This window comes from Cololabis saira, chromosome 7 (genome assembly GCF_033807715.1).
Source record: "Cololabis saira isolate AMF1-May2022 chromosome 7, fColSai1.1, whole genome shotgun sequence".
NCBI lineage: Eukaryota > Metazoa > Chordata > Actinopteri > Beloniformes > Belonidae > Cololabis > Cololabis saira.
Window position 1 is genome coordinate 45,566,985 of NC_084593.1, and position 20,583 is coordinate 45,587,567.

The 20,583-nt window shown below is 41.3% G+C and overlaps 1 protein-coding gene across 1 annotated transcript in view; it reads left to right on the forward strand.

The window, feature by feature from the left end:
- LOC133447307 (trafficking protein particle complex subunit 11-like) overlaps positions 1 to 20,254 on the forward strand; it is a 45,949-nt gene extending 25,695 nt beyond the window's left edge. Inside the window, exons 11-30 of the mRNA XM_061725952.1 lie at positions 1,288 to 1,378; positions 3,398 to 3,477; positions 3,646 to 3,724; positions 3,902 to 3,956; positions 5,413 to 5,558; positions 6,720 to 6,781; positions 6,856 to 6,988; positions 8,609 to 8,739; positions 9,267 to 9,392; positions 9,480 to 9,673; positions 9,771 to 9,919; positions 10,961 to 11,082; positions 11,336 to 11,455; positions 12,167 to 12,232; positions 12,337 to 12,490; positions 12,853 to 12,964; positions 13,744 to 13,835; positions 13,921 to 14,054; positions 18,609 to 18,776; positions 19,588 to 20,254. Coding sequence (XP_061581936.1) covers positions 1,288 to 1,378; positions 3,398 to 3,477; positions 3,646 to 3,724; positions 3,902 to 3,956; positions 5,413 to 5,558; positions 6,720 to 6,781; positions 6,856 to 6,988; positions 8,609 to 8,739; positions 9,267 to 9,392; positions 9,480 to 9,673; positions 9,771 to 9,919; positions 10,961 to 11,082; positions 11,336 to 11,455; positions 12,167 to 12,232; positions 12,337 to 12,490; positions 12,853 to 12,964; positions 13,744 to 13,835; positions 13,921 to 14,054; positions 18,609 to 18,776; positions 19,588 to 19,632 — 2,259 coding nt within the window. The 3' untranslated portion in view covers positions 19,633 to 20,254. The remainder of the gene's footprint in view (positions 1 to 1,287; positions 1,379 to 3,397; positions 3,478 to 3,645; positions 3,725 to 3,901; positions 3,957 to 5,412; positions 5,559 to 6,719; positions 6,782 to 6,855; positions 6,989 to 8,608; positions 8,740 to 9,266; positions 9,393 to 9,479; positions 9,674 to 9,770; positions 9,920 to 10,960; positions 11,083 to 11,335; positions 11,456 to 12,166; positions 12,233 to 12,336; positions 12,491 to 12,852; positions 12,965 to 13,743; positions 13,836 to 13,920; positions 14,055 to 18,608; positions 18,777 to 19,587) is intronic.
- Positions 20,255 to 20,583: the final 329 nt, after the last annotated feature.

Below are 20,583 nucleotides of genomic sequence, written 5' to 3' on the forward strand. Positions count from 1 at the left end.
TATGTTTCCTATGTCCTATGTTTCTCTTCATTGTCTTCACCTAAAGAAACACTATTTAACAGCCTAGTCATAAAACAGGAGTTGACCCTGCAACTAGAGGAAACAGCCTAGTCATAAAACAGGAGTTGACCCTGCAACTAGAGGAAACAGCCTAGTCGTAAAACAGGAGTTGACCCTGCAACTAGAGGAAACAGCCTAGTCATAAAACAGGAGTTGACCCTGCAACTAGAGGAAACAGCCTAGTCATAAAACAGGAGTTGACCCTGCAACTAGAGGAAACAGCCTAGTCATAAAACAGGAGTTGACCCTGCAACTAGAGGAAACAGCCTAGTCATAAAACAGGAGTTGACCCTGCAACTAGAGGAAACAGCCTAGTCATAAAACAGGAGTTGACCCTGCAACTAGAGGAAACAGCCTAGTCATAAAACAGGAGTTGACCCTGCAAATAGAGAAAACAGCCAAGTCATAAAACAGGAGTTGACCCTGCAACTAGAGGAAACAGCCTAGTCATCAAACAGGAGTTGACCCTGCAACTAGAGGAAACAGCCTAGTCATCAAACAGGAGTTGACCCTGCAACTAGAGGAAACAGCCTAGTCATAAAACAGGAGTTGACCCTGCAACTAGAGGAAACAGCCTAGTCATAAAACAGGAGTTGACCCTGCAACTAGAGGAAACAGCCTAGTCATAAAACAGGAGTTGACCCTGCAACTAGAGGAAACAGCCTAGTCATAAAACAGGAGTTGACCCTGCAACTAGAGGAAACAGCCTAGTCATAAAACAGGAGTTGACCCTGCAAATAGAGAAAACAGCCAAGTCATAAAACAGGAGTTGACCCTGCAACTAGAGGAAACAGCCTAGTCATCAAACAGGAGTTGACCCTGCAACTAGAGGAAACAGCCTAGTCATCAAACAGGAGTTGACCCTGCAACTAGAGGAAACAGCCTAGTCATAAAACAGGAGTTGACCCTGCAAGTAGAGGGAAAACCACCAGTGTAGAATCTTTATAGAAAAACCTTTCAAACCTTTAAACAATTTCATAAAATCCTAACAAGGTGAAGGCCCAGCGGTCGTGCTCACGGTTCGCCACCGTGTGGTTATAATATCGCACAGACGACACCAGGTTCTTCATGATATTCAGCACTCATGTTGTGACGTCCACTTCATGCTCAACGTTTCCTGTCAAAGTCAAAATACTTAGTTAATCCCCAGAGAGGAATGACTTCATAGATTGATTGATCGTTACCAAGCACAGTTAATGATGTAATTGGATGGGTTGTTTATTTCAGGCTGCCAGTTATCCCTCCCCCGACCCGCTGGATCCTCAGAGCGGAGGACTGGACTTCTACGGCCAGAGACCCTGGAGACAAGGACACCAGAGTACGCACTCTCACACTCCTGTTTCTCAATCACCAGTGCTGTCATTCACGGTCCAACCGCTAACCACAAATGTACTCATGGCAGCGACAATCACCAGCCTCTTTATTAGGTTTATTACCTCGCTAGTACCGGGTTGGACCCCCTTTATACAATACAAAAGCAGGCCTTTTATTGTCATTTACACATATTGGAATAAGCTTCCACCACATTTAACCATGATAAACAAGAAAGCTAGATTAAAAAATAAATGAAGAAAAGCAGAACTTAGCAAGGGAGTCAGTTTTAATTAGTTGGTTGATTCTGAAATTCTTGGTTTATTCTGAAATTCTGGAAGGGAATATTTGTTGTTTGGTTCTGGCTGGTTTCAACAATTTAGGGGTTGAATTCCATCACATCTCAGATAATTTCTGTTTAGATTTAGTTATGTTTTAATTGGTAAGGATTGTATTTTATTGATTTATGTGTGCAATGTTAGACCCCAGGAAGAATAGTCTTCACTGCAGTGAGGACTAATGGAGATCTGTAATAAATAAATTAATACATTTACACCTGTACAGTGAGCTATACATACATAGAATGAAACTGGAGCATCTCACTCTTCAGTGCAACACGTAATATGTGAGTGATTCTGTACATTTGAATAGAAAAAGTATAAATAATAAATACTAAATATTCAAAAGATGAGAGTGATGGGTATGTAGAACACATAGAATAGCAGGAGGTATTGTTATTGTTATTGGAGGGGGGTTGAGGTGGGACTGTAATTACAGCATGTTAGGGTTTAGGGTAGTAACTGTTCCTGAATCTATTAGTCCTGGTGCACCTGTAGCGCCTCCGTGAGGGCAACAGGTCAAACAGTTCAAAGCCAGGGGGGGAGCTTGTCCTCGGTGATATCCTTGGCTCTGCTGAACACGTGAGAGGCCAGACTGGAGGTCCAGGTTCCCCACGTACACATGTGATGGGCAAAACCTGATTCCACCATGTTTTCTGTTTCCTCTTCTGCTGAAACGTTGTTGTCGGGTCTTAATGACGGCGGCTCCATTATCTGCTAACGGTCCTGTTACAGCTGTGGATAGACACGGGTGTGGAGCAGATTGTCTCCAGGATTAGATACTGGCCTCACTACACCAGGAGGCTAGTCTGGCCTCTCACATGTGTCTGGGGAACCTTGACCTCCGGTCTGGCCTTGACCTCCGGTCTGGCCTTGACCTCCAGTCTGGCCTTGACCTCCAGTAATAGTAGTTGTAGTTTATTTGGTCGATCAGTTTCCATTGATAAATACATTGCATTTAATTTCCTTTTGTAGGAAAGAAATAATAAAAAAAAGAAGTAAGGAATAAACCGACCAACAGGTGTAGGCTGAAGCCTAAGCTTATTGTGCCGACCCTTTTTAACTTTGTTTACTTCATAGTACTACTACTGTACTAATACAACAAGGACAAACAATCTACAACAACAAAAAAACAGCAAAGTAAACACGCATGCAAAACAAGAAGGAAGACAAACGTAAATATGCCAGAAAAACCAAGTAAAAAACAAACAGAAGACGGATCTCAGAAAAACAACTAACAGAGAAAGTAAATACCGGTAATCAATGCTTAGAGGAAACAAAAACAATCTCTAGAAGAGTGAAAACAAAAGGAAACCAAAGACCAATCATTACATTTTTTGGTATATAAATATTATTATTATTACTACAACAACAATTATTCTTATTATTGTAATCGTTTAATATAGTATGGAGCATTTTTTTTATATATATATATATATATATATATATATAAAAATCTTTCGATTATATTGGATTTATACATTGTTTTAAATTTATTTATTGAACTACAGTTTTTTAATTCATTATTTAGTCTGTTCCATATTTTAACTCCTGTAACCGATATGCATCTTTCTTTAGTATTTATCCTAGTTTTGGTTCTATTATATATAGTCTGGCCTCTCACATGTGTCTAGGGAACCTTGACCTCCAGTCCTGCCTCTCTCCTGACCTCTGCGTTGTTCTTCCAGGTATTGATCCCCCAGACGCGGAGAAGGAGAAGGTGGGGATCGTGGCCCTGCAGATGAAGGAAAGAGACGTACCACATTCTGTAAGAGCATGTCTCTGTTGCGTCATCGCCTCAATATGCATCGTTTTAGTTCAGAGTGTGTGACAAGCAGTAGCTTAACACATCTCAAACTCTGTTTTGTGAAGCTTTGTTCACATTCTGCAGCTATTATTTGTATGTATTCATGTTATTGTGTGTTTGTGCTGCCAGGAGCTGATCATAACCCTCCTCAGCAACGCCGTGGCCCAGTTTAAGAAGTACAAGTGCCCTCGAATGAAGAGCCACCTGAGTGCGTAATTATGCCATAGCAGAGTGTGATGTCAACCCTGTTAAAGTTGTAGGATCAAATACTGAGTTACGGTTGTGAAACAGTATTCAATGTGTCAGTCATCAATGAAGTTTAGTTTTTTTAGTAGCATGCATGATTGAACTTGTGTCTAAGCTTGTGGTTCTGTTCTTACTCCAGTGGTCCAGATGGGAGAAGAGTACTACCATGCTAAAGATTACACTAAAGCCCTGAAGTAAGTCAGCTGCTGCTCCCCAGGCGGAAACAAAGGACAAACATGGATGCTTCACCTTGAAGTTTGTCATAAACTCTGAATGGGAACTAGAATATACAACTTATGGCGCTTTTCCACCAGCACCTACTCGGCTCGACTCAACTCGACCTGGTTTCTTTTCCACTACAATCCAGCACCTGGATCAGAAGTAGGAGGTTGGAGAAGCTGCTGTGACGTATTTGATTGTGTATCTAAACGGAGAAGACAACAGCACTAAAGATGTAGAACCTGGAGGAGATGATATACAGGACTGTCTCAGAAAATTTGAATATTGTGATAAAGTTCTTTATTTTCTGTAATGCAATTTAAAAAAAAAAAAAAAAAAAAGTCATACATTCTGGATTCATTACAAATCAACTGAAATATTGCAAGCCTTTTATTATTTTAATATTGCTGATTATGGTTTACAGTTTAAGATTCCCAGAATATTCAAATTTTTTGAGATAGGATATATGAGTTTTCTTAAGCTGTAAGCTTAAACTTAAAATGTGATTAAAACGAATAAGCATTTTCGTCCAAAAGACTAAGGCCCTGTTTCCACGTAGCAAAAACGGTGGCGTTTTCATGCGTTTCAAGCTCAAAGTCACCAAAAACCATCATTTCTGAAAAGAAAACTTAAGCTTAAGCAGAATGTATGACATTTTTGCATTACAGAAAATAAAGCATTTTATCACAATATTGTAATTTTCTGAGACGGTCCTGTATGTGCTGTGGGGTCTGTGGCTTGTGTTCGTTAAGTTAAAAAATGAGAGTGAGAGAAACTTCAAGCAGCGATGATTTTTTTTGTTTGTTTGTCTCTAGGGCTGGGGATCGATTCAAATGTCAAGAATCGATTTGATTCCAATTCTTAAGATTCAGAATCGATTATCAGGATTTGATTTGATCCGATATTGATTTGGTTTGGTGTCATTAAAAATGTTTTTTGAGCTGTTGCCTGAATTAAATAACCGTAAAATAACTAGTGAACTAATAATTTCACTAATTTCACATCGAAAGAAAAGTTAATTTAGTTCAGGAGTTTTCAAAACCAGCGCTTTGTTAACGCTACCGCTACTCTTGGCACCATGTTCATTGTTTGATAGTTTCAAACCACGCGCATGTGTGAATTAAATGATGTGACTACTGGGATTTGAGTTCACCGGGCGAAAATGTAATGAAGAAAAAAAATCCATCTTTAGACATACGAATGGATTTCACCGACTCAGCAGCTTAGAGCCTCGGCAGGATAGATACAGAAAAGTATCTACTCTGCACGTTAGACCCCTAGTGGGAAAGAACCAAACCGAGTTGAGTCGGGCTGAGTAGGTTCTAGTGGAAAAGCTCCATTACTCTCAAGTAAAGTGGAAATAGAAACGTGTTTAGAAGCTAAGGAGAAACTGTGTAATGAATGCATTTATTGTGAGTATGTGGTCATCAGGCTGCTGGACTACGTGATGTGCGATTATCGTACAGAGCGATGGTGGGGCCTCCTGACGGCCATCCTGACCATCGCCCTGCGCTGTGCGTACCTGATGGCCAGCGTGAAGGACTACATCATCTACTGCATGGAGCTGCTGGGCAGAGGTAACGCTGGCCCGCTCAAACACTCAAGCACACTCTTGTTGTTGGCAGACATTCTAGACTTAGTCTTAGTCTTTTGGATGAAAATGCTTATTAGTTTTAGTCACATTTTAGTCATTTCTACATGTGATGGTTTTAGTCTAGTTTCAGTCGACGGAAATTCAAAAAGGTTTTAGTCCAGTTTTAGTCAGTTTTAGTTAAAAAAAAAAAAAAAGTATTTTCACCAATATGTACAATAATGAAGGAAAACATACAAGTTTTCCACCCAACAGCAAATACTTTCTGATCTACTATAAGGATTAAAAAGGTCAAGTACTAAAACGTGCTTTGGCAATTGTCTTTATTTCTTAAAATTGTGCAAAGACATGTCCAAAAATGGATGAGGAACACATAAACTCAACTGATACTTTGGTCAGCTGTGGTTGTTTTAAACGTGCTTTACAAATAAAATTGGATTGGAATTGGATACTGTATTTTTAAATTTTTGTCAGACATGTCAAAGGCAGGTAGAAATGTCATGCATTTTTAACGTCTGACCCACTAACATTTTCGTCTACACTGCAAAAACTCAAAATCTTACCAAGAATATTTGTCTTACTTCTAGTTAAAATGTCTTACCAGAAAAATAACTTATTTGACAATTTTCACCTGTTTCAAGTAAATTTTCACTTGAAATAAGTAGAAAAAATCTGCCAGTGGTACAAGATTTATCTTCTCATTACAAGCAAAAAAATCTTGTTCCACTGGCAGATTTTTCTACTTATTTTAAGTGAAAATCTACTTGAAACAGGTGAAAATTGACAAATAAGTTATTTTTCGTGTAATCACACTTGTTTTAAGTGTAATGAGATTTGTTTGACTAAAAATGAGACATTTTAACTAGAAATAAGACAATTATTCTTAAGATTTTGAGTTTTTGCAGTGTCGTCTCGTCAACGAAAACTCAAACACGTCTCGTCATGTTTTAGTCATCAAAGAGCCTCGTTAAGCTCGTCACGTCTCGTTATCGTCATGAAAAAAAGGTGCGTTGACGAAATAATGTCATCATCGTTGATGAAAACAACACTTGTTTGCACATCAGTGAACAGTTTCACTGCCCACGAGGCGGTGGTGACTTTTAAACCAGAAAAGAAGCGGGACCTCATTATGAACCGTGTCTTCCAGCTTCCACCTTGAAGGAGGAGCAGAAGGAGAGGATTGAGAAGAACCTCTTCAAAGTCCTGATGGTCAGTACCGAGACATGAGCCGGAACACGCTCCAGAGTCTTCCCCTCCTCCGTTGACGGTTCCTGTGTTTTCAGAACGAGGTTCCTGACGCGGAGCCGGAGTGTGATCCGTCCTCCGTCAGCGCTGCCAGGTCTCTGTGGACCGACCGCACGGCTCTGGCCGGATCCAACGAGCTGACCATCGAAGTGCAGGATTACATCCCATTCAGTCAGTGAACACACTTAGGGATTCAGTCAGTTTTATGACCACCTTTTTTCTTTCAAAATGATTACCGTATTGGCCGGATTATAAGACGACCCCCTCTTTTTCAAGACTCAAGTTTGAAAAAAGACTTTGAACAACAAATTAAATTTTTATACAGAAAATAATGACAGTACATCTGAAACAAGGGATTTTAACAATATATTTGGAGAGAAAAAGCATGTTATTTTGCCTCATTCAAATCATCTTCTTGAAGCATCATAACTTCTCCTCAGCTGCCGGTTCACCTGCCGATCTTCCACCCACTTTTCTCCTGATTGTCACTACATTTCTCCATTGTCTGTTATGTCTTCTCTTATTTTCTTCTCTTTTCTTTCTTACTGCTGTCTTTTTTGTGACAGAGATTTGCTTTGTACGGAAGAGTATTAGGGCCATGCAGGAGAAAAAACATTTGAGAGGTGAAGATTTCTTTTTATTGTGCACTTTGAGAAAAAAGTTGAAATGTCGAGAAAAAAGTTAAAATTTCGAGAATGAAGTTGAAGTACAATTTCGTTAAAGTCGAAATGTCTCGAAATTGTTCTTTAACATTATTCTCGACATTCCGACTTTTTTTTCTCAACATTTTGACTTTTTTCTTGAAATTGTACTTTGCACTTGGAAGTGCATAATGAAAAAAAAATCTTCCTCTGAAATATTATTTGTATTTTTCTCCTGCCTGGCCTTAAAGGAGCTGTATGTAAGAGCAATAATAAAACGAATCATAAAATGACCCCGATATGTCAACAGACATTTAAAAATCATGTTCATTTCAAATACTTATGTCACTGACAACAGCACTCAAGCCAGGATATTCCAGTTTAAAAAGAGGAGTTGCAGCCCTCAACTGATGTTTATGTTGTCATTTTTTGTTTTGGCCTGAAGCTCCACCCTCCACCTATCTCCCAATCACCAAGTCAGTATTGTTTCTGAAGCTCCACCCTCCACCTATCTCCCAATCACCAAGTCAGTATTGTTTCTGAAGCTCCACCCTCCACCTATCTCCCAATCACCAAGTCAGTATTGTTTCTGAAGCTCCACCCTCCACCTATCTCCCAATCACCAAGTCAGTATTGTTTCGGCATCCGGGTTGCCAGCTCGGCTCTAATTATCGCAGCCTTGGCAGCCTACGTTCCTGCTGCATTCTGCAGCCTACCTGGCAACCTCTGGTCGGGGGGAGGAGGGGGAGGGTACACGCCGCTCAACAATATTTGGAAAGTGACTGCAGTACCAGTTTTGGACATTTCTTACAGAGGGCTCCTTTAATACTCTTCCGTAGCTTTGTCCTGGGGAGTTAAGTTCAGCATTGGCTTTAGAGATATCTGGCTCCATCTAGCGTTGTGAATGGCTATAACGTCTAGACCCTGAATGGAGGACGCCCCCCACTTTTTCAGTCTAATTTCAATGCAAAAAACACATTCTTATATTCCGGCCAATACGGTAAATGAAATGTTTCCCAAGTCTGGAGCTTTTGAATTGTTTTCTGTGTCAAACTTGACCAAAAGAATAGCATTATAGCATGTCTGACATCACGATACCCTCATGTATTACCAAGAGTGACAGTGTTATTGCTCTCCTGAATCGTTCCAGTTCAGTGCAAGGCCAAGTTCCAGTCCCCGAGTTTCCACGTAGACCAGCCCATCCAGCTGCAGGTCTTCCTCCGAGCCGACTGTCCCCATCGTGTTTCAGTGAACAAGCTGGCCGTCAGCCTCAGTAACCAGGTAGGAGCTGCCCGGACACAATACACAATACACGTGCTGTGAGGTTTAAAACACTACGTATACTTCGCTGCTAGTCTCACCCAGGGGGGAAACTGAACCGTAGGTAGGTCTTCTAAACATCTGTAAAGAAAAAGGCAAACGGTTTAAATAACTGTCTATATCAGGGGTCGGCAACCCAAAATGTTGAAAGAGCCATATTGGAACAAAAACACAAAAAACAAATATGTCTGGAGCTGCAAAAAATGAAAAGTCTTGTATCAGCCTTAGAATGAAGGCAAATGGCGAAAGGTGAAATGTCGAGAAAAAAGTCGAAATGTTGAGATTAAAAAGGAAAGGAAAAAGTAAGAAAAAAGAGAAAAAAAGAGGAACAAATAAGAAAAAAAAGGAAGGAAAAAAAGGTCAAACATTTTTTTTAAAGCTCCAGGAGCCACTAGGGCGGCGCTAATGAGCCGCGGTTTGCCAACCCCTGATCTATATGAAACCTTTAAATGGCTGACCTGTGAAAGAGGGTGTTGTCATGGTTACAGGATTACAACCAGTGGTGTGTGAAAGAGTCGTCAGGTCAGGACAGCATGACGCTGTTGCCGGGGAAAACCAAGTGCTACAACTTCAGCTTCGTGGCCAAAACTGAAGATGTTGGGAAGAAGGTGGAGGTAAGTGATGGGGGAGACCTGGTCCTGGTGTGATGGGGGAGATCAGGACCTGGTCCCTCTGGTCCTGATCCTCCCTCCTCTCCGTAGATGACGGGCGTGGAGCTGCTGCTGGGCTCCGACACCGGCCGCTGCGTGTTCCTGAGCTGGAGAGGAGCGGGCGGAGACGCCGCCTCCACCCACGAGGCCTTGCAGGCCGGCAGGTCCTCCCGCCGCTGGGGCCGGGGCATGGAGGCCCAGCAGGACCTGGACTGGGACAGTCTGGCCCTGCAGCACAACACCATGTGAGTCCACACCCCCTTCACACCCCAGGGTGGAGCGTGAGCTGGATGCTCTTCAGTGCAGCAGCAGATGTGAAGCGTCTGCTCTCATCCCCACCAGGATCATCTCCAGAGTCCCAAAGATCTCAGTCCAGCTGGTCCACCAGCCGCCCGCCCTCACCAATGAGATGTACCGCATCGGCCTCACCGTCCAGTCACAGGAACTGGGCGTGGCCAGAGACGTGAAGCTGACCGCTGGTCTCAAACCAGGTACACTAGCTGGCAGCACACACCAACTCCATCTCCCTCCTCTAGCCGGGTAGAGTAAACAAAACTAACATGGTTTACATATCGCATTTTGTTAATTAATAAAAGTTTCAGATGCTCGGTAGCCTTTTCAGTTGGTTAATGATTCATTGGACAGTGTTTATGTTAATCTCTGCTGGAGATGTTTTTTACTACTTCAGATTTTTTGCCAGTGTTGCACAGTGATAATGTTTGTCACATTATTTGTTATTAACCTCCATTTATAGAGGACTTGTTTACATCATTAGGCTTCTAGGAAATGTTTTTCATTTGAATCTCTAAATGAGGACTTTTCATTTCAGATGAACTTCTAATCCTCCTATAATTTCATGTGATTGTTTTGTTTTGCTGATATAAAGCACAGATGTGTCATAAATAAAGGAGCTTATGGTTAATATTTTGGTTGCTTATTTATAACATCAAACTGGCTACTATGGACTGAAATGCTTGTGCTCAATGCTTAATATAAGATTCAAATAAGGAAATCTTGGAGGAAAGTGATGCTTTGTCATTATGGCATGTTTTATTAAAAGTAGCTCAATATCAACTTCATTAAGTTTGCACAATGCATGGTTTCAAAATGAACTTGCATTTAAAATAATATTTCTTTATCTGAATATTATATTTAACATTCACAATGACTAAATCTGGAGAAAATTAATACATAATTCATATGTAAACTAGACAGATATATTCTCCTGCTCATTCCTGTGCACAAATGTATTAAATATACATAAATCTTCGTCTTTGAATGCAAAATACATTTTGAAAACCCCCAAATTTTCTGCGCGCACGCAGTGCGGCCCTCTCCATACAGTCTTTTTGCAGATGTGGCCCCCTGCCTAATCTAGTTGAAGACCCCTGGGGAGAGGATACCCAGGTAGAGGATCTCTCTACCCGGGTAAAGGATCTCTGGGGAAAGGATACCCGGGTATCCTCATGTCCAGCAGCAGTCAGCCTCCCCCAGCAGAGCTGGTTCTACTAACATGCACCTCTAATGTCCAGGCCAGGACGCCACCCTGGGCCAGACCACCCACGTGTCCCTGGACGGCTCCGTGGTCTGTGACCAAAGCGCTCCCTCTCTGCTGCCTGACGTTCCTCTGGGAGATCTGCAACCAGGAGAACAGGTACGTACGCATTCATCACTATATCTTTCACCAACAAGGTTCCGCCCCCTCATAGCCGCCAATAATGGCGTTATACAGCAATCTCTGGGTTTTTGGGCTGAGTAGGTTCTAGTGGAGAAGCTCCATTATCTGCCTAACAGCAGATCTGGAGTTAGAACTGGTTCTGGGGCTCAGGAGCTCCGTGGTTCCACACCAGGGACGGGTTCAAGCCCCCCCCAAGACAGTCACCGTCCCCTGTGCTGTGTCCCCCCAGCTGGAGAGGTGTGTCTACATCCGGTGTGTGTCCACCGGGCCCCGGGTCTTCCTGTTCCACGTGGCCTACAGCATCGACACGGCCGTGGAGGGACGGCAGATCGTCTGCAAATGCCACAAGGTGAGAACCTGGTCTGACTAGCTCAGGAGTCGGCTACCCGCCGCTCTAGAGCCGCATGAGGCTCTTTAGCGCCGCCCTAGTGGCTCCTGGAGCTTTTTCAAAAATGTTTGACCTTTTTTTTTCATTTTTCTTCTTTTTTTTTCTTTTTTTTCTCCTTTTCTCCTTTTTTTCTCTTTTTTCTTTTTCTCTTTTTTTCTCCTTTCCTTTTTAATCTCGACATTTCGACTTTTTTACCGAAATTTCGACTTTTTTCTTGACATTTCGACTTTTTTCTCGACATTTCGGCTTTTTTCTCGAGATTGTACTTCAACATTAATCTCGAAATTTCGACTTTTTCCTCGACATTTCGACTTTTTCCTCGACATTTCGACTTTTTTCTCGACATTTTGACTTTTTTCTCGAGATTGTACTTCAACATTAATCTCGACATTTCGACTTTTTTCTCAACATTTCGACTTTTTTCTCAACATTTCGACTTTTTTCTCAACATTTCGACTTTTTTCTCGGCATTTCGCCTTTCGCCATTTGCCTTCATTCTAAGGCTTATACAAGACTTTTCATTTTTTGCGGCTCCAGACATATTAGTTTTTTTGTGTTTTTGGTCCAATATGGCTCTTTCACCATGTTGCCGACCCCTGGACTAAAGCGTTGTCCTGCTGCGTGATGGAGCTGATAACGGGATCTGCTTTATCTCCCCCCTCCGTTGTCCAGGATGAGACGGTGACGATAGAGACGGTGGTCCCGTTTGACGTGTCGGTGAAGTTCGTGTCCACTAAGGTGAAGCCGCCGCCCATTCCTCTGCTGGTGAAGCCATCGCTCGTTCCTGTGTTGGTCCCGGTTCCCGGTTGTCCTGCTCACCCTTTGCTTCTCTCCGTCCTCAGTTTGAGCCTCTGGACCGGGTGGCGGTGGACATCCCCTTCCTGCTGATGACGGACGTCCTCTCGTCGTCCCCGTGGCCTCTCCTGCTGACGTCGTCATCCCTGCAGCTGGCCACCATGACCAGCAACACGCCGCTCCAGTCCCAGATGCAGGATGGTACTGGCCGCTTCCACGCAAGAAAAAATCCATCTTCTAAATCCATTCTCATATTCATTCCTAAAAATCCATTCATATGAAATCCCGATCAGGGGCCGATCGATCGGTGCATCTCTAATTAATATGTTGCAGAACTACAGTCATATCATTCATGCAACAGCTGAAAAAAACAGTTTTAATAACACTAACCCAAATCAATATCGGAATTGGATCGAATCAAATCTTGATAATGGATTCTGAATCTTAAGAATGGGAATGGAATGGATGCTTGACATTTGCATGGATCCCCAGCCCTGGTGCTTGTGAATCAACTGTCTCGTTGTGTCTCTGATGTGTCTCGTTGTCTCTCTGCACGTGTCCAGTGGTCCTGCAGACCGGAGAATGTGCCAGTGAGTGTTTCTGCCTGCGATGTCCCGCCGTGACCAACAACAACACCACCGTGGCCACAGGACAGTACCTCATATCCTGGAGAAGGTACGGAGACGTTTATTAGAAATATGTGCATCACAAAGACTCCTCCGGTTTATACCAGGATGTTCCAGCTCTGACATCATAAATAAATCACCAGACTGGAGGAGATTCTGCTGCTGAATGTGATCGTGATTGTAATGCTGGTAACAGGACTGGTGTGTTCAGGGCCATGTATGAGTGGAATTAATTTCCCAAACACATCACACAAACAAACAGCATAAGAACATTCAAATTAGTAGTTAATTTAGACTTTTTTCTCGTCATTTCGACTTTTTTCTCGTCGTTTCGACTTTTTTTCTTTCTTTTTCCTCGAGATTGTATTTCAACATTAATCTCGACATTTCGACTTTTTTCCTCGAAATTTTAACTATTTTCTCGACATTTCGACTTTTTTATCGTCATTTTGACTTTTTCTCAAAGTGCATAATGAAAAAAAAAAAATCTTCCCCCAGTTCTAACTAATATAGAAACATGCAGCATGTGTTGTCTTCATTCTAAGGCTTATACAAGACTTTTCATTTTTTGTGGCTCCAGACATATTTGTTTAGTTGTGTTTTTGGTCCAATATGGCTCTAAAACATTTTGGGTGGCCGACCCCATGTCTAGTGGAAATGTATCTGGTTTGGTTTTACTTTATTATGTTTAGTACAGTATTATTTTAAAATGTTGGCGGACCCAGGTAGAATAGCTGCAGTCCTGCTGTAGCTAATGTTGATCCTAATGAAACAATGAAACACCAAGTCAGGGGGGAAGAGGTTCTAAAGCCTTTTCTCTGCTAACAGGAAGTCGTCGCATCCAGACAGTCCTCTGGTCCAGACCAGCGTCACGCTACCTCACGTCATCCTGGAGTCTGTCCCCGTCTACATCTACGCTGGTCAGTGGCTCCTGCCGGGGAACGTTCTGGTCTCCAGCGGCTCCTTCAGGTCCTTGACTTGTGTGTTCTTGTGTTGTTTGTGCAGATCTACCATCGTTCGGGCGGGTCAGAGAGTCTCTACCGGTCCGCTACCACATAGAGAACCGGACAGCGCTGGTCCAGGAGGTGGAGATGGCCGTGGAACCCTCGGATGCCTTCATGTTCTCTGGACTCAAGCAGGTAGGACCACGGAGGAGGATCCGGGTCGGAATAATCTGTTTCCATGCGTGAGCAAACAGGGTTAATCCTGTTTACATGGTGATTAATCATTTATCTGGATCAAACCAGCGATGCACGGAGAACGTGATGACGCAATTCCCTTCATTTCCACTTCTTCTTCCTGTCTCCAAATCCAAAACAACAGCAATAACAGCAGCACGGAGGATAATGAACAGCCCCGTAGAAGTGGTTTTGTTTCTTGTCCCTGTAGTTCTTCTTTTCAGCGTCTTCCAGCGGAGCTTGGTCTGGTCTGGCGTTTGTACAAATGCTGCTTCGTGCAACTTTTCTCTCACCTTCTTGTAAATCTTCTATCCCGGTACTTTCTACCGTCTACAAATGCAGAAATGTTCATATCCTTCATTACATTTATGAAGTGATTAGTCTCCTCCTGGTCTTGTGTTTCTCCGTGTTTATAAGAACTTCCTGGACTCAAAAGACCAGGATTCCTTGTGAACAGAATTCAATTCAATTCAATTCAATTTTATTTATATAGCGTCTAATACAACAGAGTTGTCTCTAGACGCTTTACAGAGACCCATACCCAGAACATGACCCCCGAGCAGTTATTACATAAACAATGGCAGGTAAAAACTCCCCTAGTGGGAGAAAAACCTTAAGCCAAACAGTGGCAAGGAAAAACTCCCCTTTAGGAGGGAAGAAACCTTGAGCAGGACCAGGCTCATCAGGGGGGACCCTCCTGCCGAGGGCCAGACTGGGGGTCAGGGACGGCAACAGCACAGCAGGCAGGTGGAAGCAGCAACGGGATGACCAGGGGTGGGGACCGCAGGCCAGCACGCAGCTCCCGAAGCTCCGGCCCAATCAGCAAGTCCCAGGTTGGGGTGCAGGGTCGGGGAAAGACTTGTGCTCCGTAATGCAAGCTACAAGCCACCCACGACCACCGGCAGGTTCCGGTGTCCGGCAAAGGATGCTGCAACATGGACAAAAGAGAGAAAAGGGAGGAGAAGGGGGGGCCAGCACAAGAAACTACAGGAGCGACTCTGACACACTAAAGTTTACACTACCTAGAGATTTACCAACACCAGCTAGAGGTTTACTAAACACTAACTATAGGCTTTACTAAACAGAAATGTTTTAAGTTTAGTTTTAAAGGTGGAGGTGGTGTCAGCCTCCTTAACCCAGATTGGAAGTTGGTTCCATAGTAGTGGTGCCTGATAGCAGAACATGAGCAGAAAACAAATTCATGTTCTGTTTGATGGGGATATTCCGTTTGGTGATACATGACAAAATATTCACGATACTTCTACCACAAAAATAACTAGGCTAAAAATGCAATGAATTGGAAGACAGGTTTTATTTGCAACAGATAAATTCAATAAAAAATAAATAAAACTAGTAGAATAACTATTTTAATCAAAAAATAATCTTTCTGTGTCAATAAAAAGTCTCCACACTGGCACTGTCTTCACATTTAAGAAAATATCAAACATATAACATATCAATGAAACATCATATCACGGCTCGAGTGCGTCGAGAAGAGAAATTCTTTCGTCTTCTCCAGCTGACAGTGGCTGCTCATCCAGCGCTAGATAATAATAATATAATAGATAACGGGTTAGAGCCTCCAGTATTTTAACTTGTCTCTTGTCATCGTCCGTCTCTTCTGCAGAACCTGAGCTAATGTTGCTGTTGTGTTCTTGCAGTATTATTAGTAAACTCTGTATACTCAGCTTTATGATGCGTCTTGAGATGTTTTATCAAGTCTCTGGTATTAAACCACGTATTCTCCTCCTCTTGACACCTTAGCAGCAGTAGCTTCAGTCTGTCTTGCTTCTGTCCTCGTCTCCTCGTCCTCGGCTCAACATCTCCCCCTAGAGTCACTAACCAGTAACTACAACAACAATCAAGTGTCGGTTTTTGATTTGATTTGAAGATTTTATTTTGAACACGCATGATAAAAAAAAGAGTACAAAAAAGTAAAAAAAACAGAATACAAATATATATATCTATATATAGATATATAAATATATAAATATAATGTACAGCACTTCATATAGTAATAGTTCACGGATCCACCAACATGTCCGAAACAGAGTAGGAATGAAGTAAACACTTATCAAGTCCTACCCCTGAATCTTACATACATTCTTACATATAACAAGAAGAGTTTCAATAAACTTACTTATAAAACACCCATACCTACTTTAATAACTGTTCAATACAGTGATAGAATACTCAATTATATGTAATATATAAATATAGTCAAAATCAAGGCAAACAAAAACACGCAGCATTTAGTTGTGCTACTATGTATGTATGTACTAATAGAAGTAATTATAATGTATAGTGTTACATTAATAATACTACAATATAATGGAGAACAATAGACCACAATGGTATAACAATATACTTGGAAAAACTATATAAGAGTAGATATGCTGTATATACTGGTTCATATATTTACCTCCAATTATATACATAAAAATTACTATAAATCTATATATCCACATTCTCTACATATAACTATAAATCAATATATATTAATAGAGATATAGATACACAAATACTGTATGTATATAAAAACTCAATATATCCATATACATACCTACATATAACATACCTATATACATAATATACATCTATATATCTACATATATTAGGGTCAATGACGAATAAGGATTTTCAACAGGTCATTTTTAAAATAATAAAAAAAGAATATCTATTGCAGTAGTAAAAATTAAGAATGTTGTGTACACATAAATATATATATAAAAAAATTAAGTTTTTTGTCAAGATGAATTGACACTAGCCTTAAAAATTAATTTCCTTAACATCTTGACATCTTTTTTACAAGTTTTCAGTATTATACAAAAATGGTTGTTTTTTTTAACGGTCGTGTCACATGATATTTCATAAAACGGACATCAGTCAAACTTTGTTTGTATATTATGATGGAAATATAAATACAAATGTGTTGCAATCTTATACACTACAAGACACTTGGGAAATCATGCCAGATAGGGCAGAAGATTGATTTAAATACACTTAGGGCCCGATTTACTAAGATCCTAAATAAAGAGTACTAAATTGCGTGTGCACTGAAAAAAATTGCGCGTGCTGTTGTTGTGTGTTTTGCGGGTGATCAACTAAGATTGCGTGCGCAATTGATAACAGGTGCAAACAGCAGTATTTAAATGAGGTTTGCGCTCGCAAGTCTTACGGTTTGCGAGCGCAAACTTTGCGCCATGGAGAGTCTGGATGGAATGCACAGTCACAAGTCACAAGCGCAAAATGAAATATGACGAGTTGGAGTTAGAGATATTAGTGGAAGAGGCAAATAAACACATTCATGAACTACTGCAAAGAAATTTAAACATTACCAAAAGAAACGCAATATCGGAGAAAATCTGCGATAGAATAAATGCAGTTATAAGACAAAAAGAACGGCAGATGAGGTTAAAACAGAGTCGGCGGCAGAACAGATCTAATTGGGGGGCACATAATAACCAGCGATGTAAATGCTTAATATGAGTTTGCCATCAACGATCACAGCAAACCAGTTTCAATTACACAACTTACTGCAAAATCTCTTTTTAATACACACACACACACAAGTGTATTGTGCACCCAAACTGCAAAAAAACAAAAAACAACGACGTACAGGCCACGTCTCTCCCTCCCTCGCCCTCTCCATCTCTCTCCCATACAACGCATACACATAAAAATGTGAACGGTGAATCTCCAAATTTAATTTGACGAAATTAGACAGACCCAAACATTCCACATTTGCGTAATAATAAACGCCAAGGCTGGCGCCAGGAAGTCAATTAAATGCATGTCTCACCTTTAGAAGAGTTGCACATCTTAATTTTCCTATTTCACCATAGATCACACTTTGGGACGCCTTCTTTATATTTTAGCGTAATCACAATACGCGCAATTACTTTCAGGCTTGGTAAATCTCATTGCGCGTGGTAAATGGAGCAATTTGCATTTTCCCTCCCAGTATTTAGGATTTCTGGCGGGTACGCCCCATATTGATTATTCATCAGGGCAAAAGTACTAAATGAACAGCGTGTGCTATTTTGCTCATTTGAGAGGCGCAGTCGTCTTTGCACGCTGTTAGTAGATCAGCTGGCACTTTGGTTTGCGGGTGCTGTCAAGTTTGCACACGTTTTTACACACGCAAACCTTTAGTAAATCAGGCCCTTAGAGTTTCAAAACAAGAGTCATGGTCGGACGGTCGCACCACATGACATTTTGACGCTTAAAACAACAACAAAATACCAAAAAACTAGTTTTTGGAAAATTCAAGTGAGTCCATATGTGGGACAGGTAGTTCATATATATGGTATTTTCTTATCCATTTAAACCTTTTGTGAAGTGAAAAAAAATGTTTTTCAGAAAATATAGTCGTCACGTCACTGACCCATTAATAAATGTACATATGGGTGCGTGGTATGGGAGAGTTTTTGCGAGTCTATGAGAGCAGTATGGGTGTAGTACCTGGTATCTGTGTGGAGCGGCGTGTCCCTGACTGCGTGCTGTCCCGTGCAGGTGCGTCTCCGGATCCTCCCGGGGACGGAGCAGCAGATGTTGTACAACTATTACCCCCTGATGGCCGGATACCAGACACTACCACAGCTCAACATCAGCCTGCCCCGCTGCCCGACCCCCAACACGCCCGCACTCAGACGCTTCCTGCCACAGAGGATCTTTGTAAAGGTAATAAATATTCTCCCATTTAGTCCTTGTTCCAGACCAGATATCAGCACCACTCAAGGTGACAAAACCTGCTCAGACTCTTTGAAAATATCCATGTCTGTCGATGATATTCTGCTATGATAACCTTCCTGAGTGGCAGCTGGATCATAGTTATCAGCTCATGAAGTTACCACCCCCTTCAGAAAATGACATTTTAGATGCTGCTTCATATCCTGGTTTAGACTCATGTACAAGATATCTGTCAATGTGTCACAATATTGTCTTTGGTATCATTTTAAACATTCATTCAAGCTAAGATGTGAGTCTTTCTGACCAACATAGAAGTCACTGCAGCTCTTTAAACTATAAACAACACACAATTTTACACCATTTTCGCCTAAATGATATACTATCTTTTATCCCTGTGTCATCTAGGAACAACAGAGACACAAAATACAAAAACTGGAATACTCACCATAAGGATTCAGGAAATGTATCACATCTTAGCTTGATGTGAATGCTTTAAAGGTCTCCTTTAAAATGATACCAAAGACAATATAGTGAAACATTGACAGATTTCCTGTACATGAGTCTGAACCAGGATATGCAGCAGCATCTAAAATGTAATTTTCTGAAAGGGGTCCGTAACTCTGATCCAGCTGCCACTCAGGAAGGTTATCATACCAGAATATCATCTATAAACATGGATCTTTTCAAAAAGTCTAAGCAAGTTTAGTCACCTTGAGTGGTGCTGACCAGTGAAATGTTGGGCTCTGGCCCGTGGACTACTTACCGTTTGCGTTGCGACGCTGACCCCGTTCTTCTTCCTCAGCCTCAGGGTCGACAGCCAGACGACGCCTCCATCGCTGCAGCTTGAGCAGAAGAGAAACCTGTTTACTGTAAATACAGAGAGACAACAGCGTGGTGGATGTTGCTCTACATGTGTGATTCCATGGAATTGTCATTATTAACACTATCTGTTTCTCACTGTTGTGTAAAGAACGCACCATGAACGCAGTCTGTGGACGAACGTTGGGAGACACGTGTCTGCAGTGAGTGAGAGTGATGACATGATGTGAGCAAAGCGCTGACAAATGAACTGATAAAACCTTTAGTGAAAGTCATGTATGAATCTGAGCTATCTAGAAGTTGTGGGTAGAGTGTAAAACCTGAATTGAATGTGTTGGATTGATTATACTGAAGTGATGTAAACTTGCCGTCTCTTATTTTTGCATGTTATCTGCAGAAAAAAAAGTCATGGTTAAATATATTTTGAAATGAACACAAGGCAGTAGTAATACAGGATCTCCTTAATGATGAACGTGCAAAATAGTCAGTTTGAGTTACAACTTCCAAAATAGGAGCAGTTTTCCCCCCAGCAGCCACACCACACTGTACCAGTCTAACTTGTACCATGGTGCTTTTTTAAGGCTTGTGTATGCTGCCGGGTTTTACTCCCTTTATCTTTCATCCAAGTTATTTAAAAAATGGTTTCATAATTTGTGTCTGAATGTTGTGTTTTTATACTACAAGGTAATTATAATATTTAACAAAGTCATTTAGCTCTTTTTCAATGCCAGAATATTACTGGTCTGTACGGAAGCGTATTGCATTCACTTGAGAAAAAAAAATATATCTCTGTTTTTCTGAATTAACCAGATAATTATCTCAGAATTCCGAGAAAAGTTTTAATGAAAAAAAATAGTTCTGCTCTGTTTTTCTGAATTAACGAGATAATTATCTCAGAATTCTGATAAGTTTTAATGAAAAAAAAAATCGCTTTCCGTCGGAACAACCACAAAGTCCTGATGTGCCTGTTCAAAGTCGA